Source organism: Suncus etruscus, chromosome 9 (genome assembly GCF_024139225.1).
Source record: "Suncus etruscus isolate mSunEtr1 chromosome 9, mSunEtr1.pri.cur, whole genome shotgun sequence".
In the NCBI taxonomy this organism is placed as follows: domain Eukaryota; kingdom Metazoa; phylum Chordata; class Mammalia; order Eulipotyphla; family Soricidae; genus Suncus; species Suncus etruscus.
In genome coordinates, this window is record NC_064856.1 from 47503310 (window position 1) to 47515731 (window position 12422).

The 12422-nt window shown below is 36.3% G+C and overlaps 1 protein-coding gene across 2 annotated transcripts in view; it reads right to left on the minus strand.

Annotated features, from left to right (window-relative positions):
• Window positions 1–12422, minus strand: part of EMSY (EMSY transcriptional repressor, BRCA2 interacting) — a 99985-nt gene that overhangs the window by 10197 nt on the left and 77366 nt on the right. For both annotated transcript variants that reach the window (XM_049780251.1, XM_049780252.1), the window contains 2 exons: window positions 5028–5192; window positions 2429–2584 (listed from right to left, as the gene is read on the minus strand). In XM_049780251.1, the coding sequence (XP_049636208.1) occupies window positions 2429–2584; window positions 5028–5192 (321 nt within the window). The remainder of the gene's footprint in view (window positions 1–2428; window positions 2585–5027; window positions 5193–12422) is intronic.

Below are 12422 nucleotides of genomic sequence, written 5' to 3' on the forward strand. Positions count from 1 at the left end.
ATGATATTAATAAATTTGATGAAATTATCAAATAACATAATGTTATGCTGCCAATACTGATCTTTATAATTTTATATTAAAATATTTTTTATTAAAAATGAAATAGATTTTGGGTTAGAGCAATATACTGTGGTAGAGCACTTGTCTTGCACAGAACCAACCTGGGTTCAATCTCTGGGACCCATTGTATTTCCTTAAATCCTACCAGGAGTGATCCCTGAGCAACTGGGTGTGGCCCATAAAAAACAAACAAACAAAAAAAGAAATGAAATGGATTACCAAAATATTAACAAAAACCATTTAAAAATAATCCTTATTCAAAAACATAAATATCTTTATAGTAATTCCCCAGAAAACAGGACAGTTACAGAGCACTAATAAACCCTGTAGGAAGGGCCCGGAGAGATAGCACAGTGGCGTTTGCCTTGCAAGCAGCCGATCCAGGAGCAAAGGTGGTTGGTTCAAATCCCGGTGTCCCATATGGTCCCCCGTGCCTGCCAGGAGCTATTTCTGAACAGACAGCCAGGAGTAACCCCTGAGCACTGCCGGGTGTGGCCCAAAAATCAAAAACCCAAAAAAAAAAAAAAAAAACACCCTGTAGGATAACACAAGATGTCAGGAAGCTGATTTAGAAGTAAAAAATAAAGAGGGATTCAACAAAGCAAAGGACACAATAGTAGGTTATGAAGGAGGTCACAGGAGATTTATAAAAGAGATCACAGAGTATACATTCAGAAAACAGCTTAAGTGATCTTAATATACACCCAAACCAGTTCTTTACTTAAAGAACTATTTGTTTTTTACCCCAATGGCACAATGCTTATCTCTGAGAACAAATCGCATAATTTTCAAAGGAAAGGCTCTCTCTCCTTTTCATTGAGTAGAGCTTACCTTTCCTCTACCAGATCAGAGTAGAGTACATCCATTGAGTGGCACCCACTCAAACAATAATCTTTTTACCTTTGGTTAGCTTACAAATGGATGCACACCACTTACCTAGAAGGGGAAAGGCAACCTCTGTCCCCTCATCAGTGTGTTCTGAAAGGGATAAGTAAGGAAGAAATCATAGGTCTTTTCATCTATATACCATACAATCTACTCTGTCATCAGAGAATGACAGAATATTACTGTATATAGTATAGCCAATTATTTCCCCAATATTTCCCTTCTGCTTTATTTAGCTTTCTGCCAAATATCTCTAAAGAAAGAGAGACAGCTTTTATAACCTGAAGTGAAGTTTTCTTTTTAGGTCTTTTAAACATTAGCCTTTAGTAAGATCATCTCCTAAAAATGATACCAAAGAATTTGTTATGATTATATTTTTCTTGGAGGGGGTGTGTACGTGATACTCGGGAGGTCCAGGAGCCAATCCCAGCAATTCTCAGGCAATTGAGTCAGTTGATTTAATCCAAGGGCCCAAGGATACAGTGAGCCCAGGCGCTGTGTGCAAAGTACTACAATCTTAAATTGCTCAGGAGGCCACTAGATCCATGCCAGTTTGTGCTCAAGATAAGGTGATGCTCAGGGAACTACGTGGAGCCAGAGATCAAACCAAGGTTTCACACATACAAGACAAGTTCCCTAAATGCCATATTATCTCTTCAGCTCCTATTTTCTGCTTTGGTAGTTAACCCTTCACATATTTGTAACTTTATATTTTAAGTCACTGCTTAAGAGAACTTCAGAGAAATGTTCTTTACATACCATTCATAAGTTATAGCTCCTGATCCCTAATGATTCTTTTTACTATTCTATAAACTATTCCAAATTTTGAGATAATGGCGTATCCAAAACAGCAAGTGTTATTCTCAAGGTCACAATAAAGTCTGAGAAACAGAATCTATATATCTTACCTGCTCCCCATCCAAAAATCTCATCTGTATTTTATGCCAGATCACATTTTAAATAGAAACCTAATTAGATTTTCACCAGAACTTCTATGTATTTACAGATATAACACATTTTTGGTTTAAAAAAAGGTTCAGTTTAAACTTTCTTTTCCCATTGGCACATCTTCTTCCCTCAAAAATAAATTCAGATGCATAAAAAATTTTATTTTTAGATAAAATATATTCTATCTTTCTTTGATGGTGGTAAAGGTGAAGTAACTGTATATCAAAGCCATAGATGTTAACACTTTTGGTGTTAGATATTGGTTAAAATATATATTTTATCCTTTCTACAACTGTTACCCTCCCTATATTTAACAGATGCTATTCATGGCCAAATTTCAGTTTTATATTACTTGCAAACCTTGGGAATCATCTATTGAAGAGCCTCCTCCCCATGCCACTAAAGACATAGTTTTAATATCAAGGTCAACGTGAATTTGCTCAAACTAGAAATGACTGAGAAATATATTCTTCCCCAAACAACCATCCCATGAAATACAGAAAGGCAGCTTTCTTTTTTTTAAGAGTACACTTACCCGTAGTGATGTATTCAGCAACTAGTTCTGACTCTACCACAGCAATTGATGGACTCTCAGGAGAATGTCTCTTTTCCTGGGTCATCTGAATAGGCACTGCCATTTGACTCAAATCAATAGTCGGTTGTCTTGGTTTAGATTCCAATTTTTCCTTTACTGTATAAAAAAGTCAGAGAAAAATTAACTTTTATCACAAATAAGTAGCAAAAAGCAGGGTAGTCCATGGGAATAATGAATCAGACCACCTACTAGCAGTGAGTAGAAGACAGTGATTTGAAAGGAAAAGGAACAAACAAACTACTGTGTATGGCAGTAAAGTGCACACTTTGTAAAAGCCATACCCAGCAGTCTAGCAGGAAGGACTCATGTAATCTGACTAAATGTCTCTCTATTCTCACAAAGCCAATATATAATTGTTTCCCTTGTATACAACATTCCCCTTAAGACATCTCCTTTATCCTTCTTCAAGGTAGTCTGATATTTTTTAGTTCACAAACCTGAAAACAAAGGGTGAATAGATAGCATGATTTGTTCCAAACTTCTACCCAAATCAAGGCACAGTGATCAGTTTAATGTAAGCTAATGAAAATGAAATGTAATCTCCCAAAGAATTTGCTAATGTCTTCAATGACTCTTCAAGAATAAAAAATTTCAATGTTAGGGAAGATGGCGCCTCTGCTATAAAAATATCTTGTGGAATAATCAGGTATTAAGTAAGAATCACTTCTGTGGGAGGATGGGGAGATGGCCCAATGGGTTTGAGTACATGCTTTGCATATGGAATACCTGGGTGCCATCCCCAGTAACATAAGGTCCCTTGAGAACTAATAGGAGCAACCCCTAAGCACAAAGCTAGCAGTAATTTCTGAGCACCAACAGATATGGCACAAAAGCCAAACAATAGCCACCCCCAAATCAAGAATGGCTTCTGTAGGTACATTAGCTTTCTTTATACTATCTAAACATTTTCTATATTAGCTATTCATTTGGGTCCACACCTCAATAAAGAATTAAGAGAAATGACTGAGTATGTCAAAGACAAGACACTAAGAAAGTAGAAATACATGGGGCCAGAGAAACAGCATGGAGGTAAGGTGTTTGCCTTGCATGCAGAGGATGGTGGTTTGAATCCTGGCATCCCATATGATTCCCTGAGCCTGCCAGGAGCAACTTCTGAGTGTAGAGCCAGGAGTAAGCCCTGAGTGCTGCTGGGTGTGACTCAAAAACCAAAAAAAGAAAAAAAGAAAGTAGAAATACTTAAGGTCAAAATACTAACAGGAAAATTAATTTAATTAAATCAAAAATTAAATTTAATTAATTTAAGACTTAAATGCTAGTATTCCTTTGGTTATAAAGTGAATATTGTAACAAATGGTAATTAAATCCAATGAATGTGAAGCCCATTCAAATTATTTACATCAAGTATAAAATGTAATAAAATTGAAATAATCATTTTAAAACAAAGAAAGCAAAACAACCTCCCAAAATAACCAAATAAACAAAAATGTGTCTCCCTCATGTTAAAAGGCCACTAACTGGAAATAAAAGACATAGAATCCCTTGAGGCCAGAGCAATAGTATAGTGAGTAGGGAATTTGCATTGCATGCTGTCAACCCAGGTTCAATCCCCTACATACCATCTGACCCCCCTAAACCTGCCAAAAGTCATTCCTGAGTACAGAATGAGGAGTAACTTCTGAGCAACGAAACACAAAACAGAACAACAACAAAAAAGGGACATAGAATTCCACTCTGCCACTATTGAACTGGGTCATCTCTAGATTTTTTTTTTACTCAATCAACAACATGAAATTGGATGAAGTTGTATGAAGTTATTGCTAAGGTCCCTAGAAATCGCTAGCCTATTATAATAGAAAAGTCAATATAACACAAAGGTTTTGCTTAGTGTTTATTGATAATATTAATAACTATAAACATTGACAAGAATATTGTTTAATAAGGCAATGATGCATAGGAAATCAAATGGTCAATTGCAAATAAATAAAATGATAAAATTTAAACAAAACAATGCTGATAGACATGAATGGTGTTTTATGATCATAAAACTACTCTGCCAGCATTAAGGAAGATGGTAGAGATCCTTCAATCTTCCCCAAGTATTCTTTTGGGGGAAGGAGGCAGGGTGTCTCCATACCCACTGATGCTTAGGGGTCACCCCCCAACAAAGATTAGAGGAAAATATGGAGCCAGCGATCAAACCTGAGGCTCCCTCATGCAGAGCATGAACTCCAGACCTTTGTACTATCTCCCAAAAACTCCAACTAGTATTCTCCAGTAGAACCAGCACCTATACAACATCTATACTTATGCTTACAAGGAACAAACTTACTGTTTTGATGACAAAGGCTAATAAACAGAGGAAAGAGCTGTCAATTTTCCCTCCCTTCTGATTCCTATTCTTCAGTAGTTTTATATACATCTTAATGGACTGAGAAGTAAACAAAATATACCAATGATTATATACAAGTCCAGAGGGAGAAAATGTGCTCTAATGATAAAAATTAACAGTGGTAGTATCTTACAAAAACCCATCTCCAGAAAAAACATGCTTCATTCAACTGAGCATGTCAATTCATACCTGTTGTCTGTTGGAGTTCTAACAGAGCTTTGATTGTTGAAGTAGCTGATTGTGATTCACTGGATACATCCTGATAAATTATGGTGGGGCTAGTCTCCATAGCAATCTCATGCTCTGACCAATCCTGACGCCGGGAAGCAATTACATGAACTACAGGCTGGGAATCTGTTTTGTATTAGTTAAAAACAAAAACAAAACAAAACCCTATAAATAAAGTTTCTCTTAAAAAAGCAAAAACAAAATGTCTAGTTAATTTTTTTATTTACTATAAACTCCATGCTTTATCTCCCCAAGAAGATTGTAAGCCCCCAGAGGATATAACATCTTTTTCACTTGTATTTACTTACTATTAATCCATTACTGATTCAACCAGATAGACAACTATGTATGAGAGTATACATTTGACAATGAGGTTAGAAAGGAGCTCAGAGAATAATCAAAGGATGCTCAAGAAGCACACAATCTGGTTGAGGAGATAGACATGTACAATGACAAATCAAAATGACAATTTCAATGTGTTCACTGTAAGTGTACAATTCTAAACATGGGTGCCCATTTGTACATAAAACAAATAAAAACAAAATGCTGCATCGGGGTTATATTTCCCCCAATATATCTGAAAATGTGTTCTGCTTTATAGCCTGAATAATCAGTCAACATTAACTGGACAAGTAAGTTACTAACAGGAAATCCTGTCCACTGACAATAAGAATGTTTTAGGTCTAGAAGAAATAATAAAACATATTATTTCATTTGGGGTTCAAAGTCTTAAGTGACAGAATCCCTTCTTTATCATTTATTAGTAATTTAATTCTTTGGGTCTTAGTTTTATAGTTTAGAAACTGCTAACAATTAAATTAACTTTTTTTTTTTTTTTTTTTTTTTTTTTTTGGTTTTTGGGCCACACCTGGCAGTGCTCAGGGTTTACTCCTGGCTGTCTGCTCAGAAATAGCTCCTGGCAGGCACAGGGGACCATATGGGACACCAGGATTCGAACCAACCACCTTTGGTCCTGGATCGGCGGCTTTGCAAGGCAAACGCTACTGTGCTATCTCTCCGGGCCCAATTAAATTAACTTTCTATCTCATAGTTTTCCTGAGAATATAATGAATGTGTAAAAGAACTTTACAAATAATGTAGGAAATACTTTGTAGTTGTAGTGACCAGAAAGAGTAGTTTTAAGATTTTTCTGTAGTTTAAAAATAAATGACACTCATATTTTAAGGCTTATTATTCATCCTAGATGGATATTATAGGCAGCCCTAATTAAGGCTTATACTTATGAAGTACAGATATGTATACAAATGCTAAAAAGTGTATCAAATCAAGCAATGAATTATTTATTGGTTTTACCAATAAATTAGACTAAACTATTTTAAGTTTCTAAACTTATTTGTACAGATACTATAGAAGAAATTTGTCATATATAAAGGCATGCATGTTCATTATGGTAAAATTATAATGGAGAAGACAACTAAAGATATAGCTTTGTATTTTGGGAGTAAAACCAAACAAGTCCATAGAAAGTACAGATTGCTTTAAATTGGGATAGTGATTAAAAGTATTAGGTAAGAATGAAAAGAATATATTTCACAAACACAAAAGTAAAAAGAACTCAACCTTTTATAAATCTATTTTGGAAAAGCACCAAGTTGTCCAAAAAGACAGGGATAGGGAATAAATATTCAAAACAACCTTCCTCCAAATAACAAAATCAATATATAGCAGACCCAGAATTTTAAATTACCATGAGTAATTTGTATTTCCATTCTTACACACACAAAAAAACACCGAATAAGCGTATCAAATGTGCTGTGAAACATAAGTTTTTATGTACTCATTCTCTTACAGAGATTTTAAATCAAAGTGAAATAATAATATAAGGAATTATTCTATTTATATAACCTAACTTCTAAAATTTAAGAAATCCCTAAGATGATGTACTTCTTGGTTAGGTAAAGAACTTATAGTCAAAAATGACTAAAATTCAACTGTATAAAATATATTGAATAACCCAAAGAAAGTAGGGTTGGCTTTCTTCTGTTCAGAAGGAAGGTAAAAGAGAGACTGGAGAAGGAAAATAAGTCTTCACATAAGAAAACCTATAAAAGACATCAGCTAAAATACTATCATGTGTAGGGTCAGAGATTGCTTACTCTGCCCCATACTCAACAGCTGAGCATCAAAGCCTCCATGCAGTAACTATCCAATAGCTATGTGAAACAAGGGTGTGAAAATCATTCCAGGAGTGATTTTCTCCTCTCCTCTGGCATGTGCTTAGAGTAGATATACTGTCAATTCTAATGCTGGGGTCAAAAAAAAAAAAAAAAAAAAAAAAAGCCAAGCTGGGCATACCATGAAAGTGATCTCACATTTAATTATATTCTGGGTAGTCAACTAGACTTCTCTTCCTATTGAAGTTGGAAAGCTTTCCCCACAATTAATTGCTATTTAACAAATACTAAATGGATACTTACGTGGTAGGTTCTAGAAATACACAGAGCATTGTTACCATCCAAAAGCACACTTGAGCAGCCCCCAGGAAGACGGTCTCTTAAATCTTTATAAAATCTTTATATAAAAGTCACACTATCTAAAAGTTTGTTTAATGTTAACAACAATCCTATACAAAATCTTCACTAGGGTATATCCTACACTCCAGAAACTGTAGCAACCAAAAAACACTTTCCAAGAGTTTCCTCCCACCTCTACATATGACACAAGAAAATGTTTTTAAATGGAAATTTTATCCATATATCCACAAAAATCAACTTTTCTTTCTTTCACAGTGCAGTACTCAAGATAACTAGTGACAGCTTATACACCCTCCCCAACCAAACCTTCATTTTCTCCACATAAAAAATATCCGCTCCATCAACTTTTCCCCTCACATAAAATAATTTCCTTAAGCTTCTGTCAACTAAATTCAGGATGTCTACAGCCTTTCTGTGATCCAGTATGTACCGTTCTTCCCATTTAGAATATTTAATTGTTAAGACAGAATAGTCCAAAATGTGACAGGAGACATTAATTCCTCAAAATGCTTTGCAAAAGGCTACAATCATCAAAAAATTGGGTAGAACTGTACATTTTGCTCTAAGTCTCTCATAATATGTAAATGTAAAGCAGCTCTGGAAAAAAAAAAAACTGTTATGTTTATGTTGGAGTTACTTTCCACTTTAAAACTGACCTAACAAGATTATAAAACTCTGAAGCATGGTCTCTACTGGATCCATTTTTCAGTTAGTCTATGTCTTTTTCTTTTTCTTTTTTCTTTCTTTTTTTCAGAGGTTATTTATGACTCTACGCTCAGAAATCGCCCCCAGCAGGCTTGGGGGACCATATGGGATGCCAGAATTCAAACCACCATCCTTCTGCATTCAAGGCAAATGCCACACTGCTGTGCTACCTCTCTGGCCCCTTGTTCTATCTCATATGTTTATACTTAATTAATCTCCATATTTTCTCTCATTTTACTTGATAAAAATCTACAGTCTTTTGGATTTAAATAGAATATTAAAAAAGAAAATCCTGAGGACTGGAATATGCATAGTACACGTTGTAAGGTGCTTGCCTTACACACAACTGATCTGGGTTCCTCTATCACCTGGAAAACAGCTGAGTGATCCCTGCATGCAGAGCCAGGAGCTGGTACTGAATACTACCAGGTATGGCCCAAAAAACAAATAAACAAACAAAACTCCATAATATGTTCTTTCTTTTTTTTGTTTTGTTTTTGGGTTTTTTTGTTGTTGTTGTTTTTTTTGGCCACATCTGGTGATGCTCAGGGGTTACTCCTGGCTATGCACTCAGAAATTGCGCCTGGCTTGAGGGATCATATCTGGGGGGTGCGGTTCGTACTAGGCTACCGCTTTGCACCACCACTCCAGCCCTATTTTCTTTTTTAAATATGAAACTCACTGGCACTATGCTATTCCCAAGAAATAAAAGAAGACCCATTTAAGGCATATGGTCCAGTCCTCATTCACTGCCCAAAAATGTTTAGCACTGATCCATTAGGCTTGGTGACCTAGTAATCAGTATCTAAAATTATCGATAATATAGACCACTTAAAAGGCCCACAAAATAACACATTGGACTTAGGCAACAACAACAACAAAATATATATATAAGTATATATAATATAAAAATACATAAGTTTTATATAGCTTAAGATTAACCTTATTTCATAATTATGAAAATGTTGTTTTGTTTTGTTTTTGTTTTTAAGCCACACCTGGAAGTGACCCAGATTCTACTCTTAGAAATCACTCTGGCAGACTCAGGGGACCATATGGGATGCCAGGGATCAAACCCGGGTCAGCTGTGTGCAAGGCAAATACCCTAATCACTGTGTTATTGCTCCAGCCTCCATAGTTATGAAACTTTTACTGTGTGTATACTAAGTGCTAGTAATTTCTTGGCTAAATATTGGATATGTAAAATAAATATAAGCCTTGCCTCTAAGAAGAACAGATCCTAGTTGATATAAAAAGAATTATAATAAACAAACTAGCAGCTCTCTATCCATCCTCTCTTGAGCTGGAGGCTAGCTCTAGCTGGCATGGGGTTTGAGGAGACCCCATGTGGAAGGCCTTTTCCCTAACTTGGGTGCGCTGGGAGCCTTGATTGGCCCCCAAGCCTTCCCCTCTTCTGCCCCCAGCCTCCAGGGCTTCTGGGGTGGCAGCCCAGGAGGCCAGAAATGGTGGGTCCTAACTTGGGGTGTGCTGAGTTTTGCTCGGTTGCACTAAGTTTGTCACTGGCAATTTTACATATAGAAAACCGCGCGGGGGCTAGCGTCGCCGCGTGCACTGCATGTATTAAGAGTATCCCTTATCCTTATGTCAAGTTATGAGTATCCAGAATGTCTATTTTGTATTCTGACCTTTCCCACACTCCTACAAAACTAATTTTTACTCCTTAACTCTCACCCCCCCCAAACATCACTAACCCACATTACTTTTTTTTTTTTTTTTTTTTTTTGGTTTTTGGTTTTTGGGTCACACCCGGCAGTGCTCAGGGGTTACTCCTGGCTGTCTGCTCAGAAATAGCTCCTGGCAGGCATGGGGGACCATATGGGACACCGGAATTCGAACCAACCACCTTTGGTCCTGGATCGGCTGCTTGCAAGGCAAACGCCGCTATGCTATCTACTCTTTTTAACTTCAGTACTGCACAATCCTAATCACAGACCAAAGCCGTGCATTGTGTGTAACAACCCCAAACTGTTTCAAAAGACATAAAATGGACACATATTTCTTTCGAATATTTTGTATTTTTTCTCTGACAGCTATAAGTCTTACTAAATATTCCCTTATAATACACAAACTACAAAATAAGTAATCAATGATAAATCATTGCTGATAGTGCAAAGCAATTCTGGAAGCAGATTATAGAAGGAAAGGCAAACTCTGTTAGGGTGACAAGGAAAGAGTCACAAAAAGGTTAAGACAGAGAAACTTGCTAACCCATGAGGCAATTAAGAAATAAAGCCTAAACTACTTTACTTTGGGAATGAGTTATGAGGGAAAATTCAGAAACAAACAAAAAAACCTAGTTCGGCAGGTAGAGTGCTTGTCTTGCACACAGCCAACCTATGTTCGATCTCTAGCACCCCATTAGGAGTGATCCCTGAGTGCAGAACCAGGAGGTAAGCTCTGAGCACCATAGGGTAAGGCACTAAAACAACAACAAAAAACCCCAACCAAACAAAAAATATCAATACATTCCCTTGTCATAAGACATTATTGTAGCTGGAGAGATAGCATAGAGCATAGAGCCAGAAGTAAGCCCTGAGCAGTGCCGGGTGTGACCCAAAAACAAAACGAAAAAAACCAACAACAACAACAAAAAGATATTCTTATTTTTGTTTTGGGGCTGCACCTGGCAGCACTTAGGGTTACACCTGGCTCTGAGCTCAGAAATTACTCCTGCCAGGTTTGGGATACCGGGGATCAAACCTAGGTCAATCACATGCAAGCCAAATGCCCTACCTGCTGTGCTATTTCACTCCAGCCCCATAAAAGACATTCTTATTCCAGAACATGTGCATGGGAAGTTGCAAAAAAAATTTAATTAAATAAATAAAATAAAAAGATCTGAAGTCAGAAAAAAGAAATTTTATTCTATGGAAGAATGCCAATAATAAAAAAAACAATTATAATTTATATACTAGCATTGATATTTGATGAGAAACATAATACTTATAACGTATCACAAAGTACCTCTCCCACAATTACTATTAATCTCAAAGGGATAAATGGTAACATCATAATATGGGAAATCAATAGCTAAATGATCAATACCAATATCAATATTGGGGCAAAGTGGTATCATGTTTCTCTTGATAAAAATAAAGCCTACACATATTTGTTAAATTTTTACTGAATCGGGCCGGCTGAGGTGGCACTAGAGATAAGGTGTCTGTCTTGCAAGTGCTAGCCAAGGAAGGACTGCGGTTCGATCCCCCGGCATCCCATATGGTCTCCCCAAGCCAGGGGCAATTTCTGAGTGCTTAGCCAGGAGTAACCCCTAAGCATCAAACAGGTGTGGCCCCCAAAATAAACAAAACAAAAAAATCATCAAAAAAATTTTTTACTGAATCTAATCATGAGTACACAGTACATAAAACCAAATTAAAGAATATTCTACAAAGTAACTGAGTAATTGAGAATTGAAGAATTGAGTAATTCTACAAAGTAATTTAGTCTTCAAGAATATCAAAGCCAAAAAAGCAAAGAAAGGCTATGTATGATTCCAAATTAAAGAAAAATAAAGAACTATGACTAATGCAGTTAGAGGCAATTTATACTATGAAGTAAACTGTACAGGAGGTAAAAAGTATAAAGAACATTACTGAAGAACAGATAACATTTTAATGAATTGCAGATTATAGTATTTATATTAAATTCTAGATTTTACTAATTTCAGTTATGAAGACACTGTTAAGACATATAGACTAACAAAAGTTAAGTATTGAGGTTAGTTTAGCACATGATAAGTACAACTTGCATTCAAATGGTTAAGAAACAAAAATGTCATCAACATGCATAGCAAGGGAACTCAAAGGGCAAAAAGAATATACACCAACGAAAATTGGACAAAATAAACAATCTAGGTAAAATATGTAATATGTACAAAAATTATTTTTATACTTCCTCAAACTTTTTTCTAAATTTGCAATTATGTAAAATAAGTTACTTAAAAAGGCAGGAACTAGGGCCTGGAAGGTGGCGCTAGAGGCATGGTGTCTGCCTTGCAAGCGCTAGCATAGGACGGACGGACCGCGGTTCGATCCCCCAGCGTCCCATATGGTCCCCCCAAGCCAGGGGCGATTTCTGAGCGTATAGCTAGGAGTAACCCCTGAGCGTCAAATGGGTGTGGCCCAAAAACCAA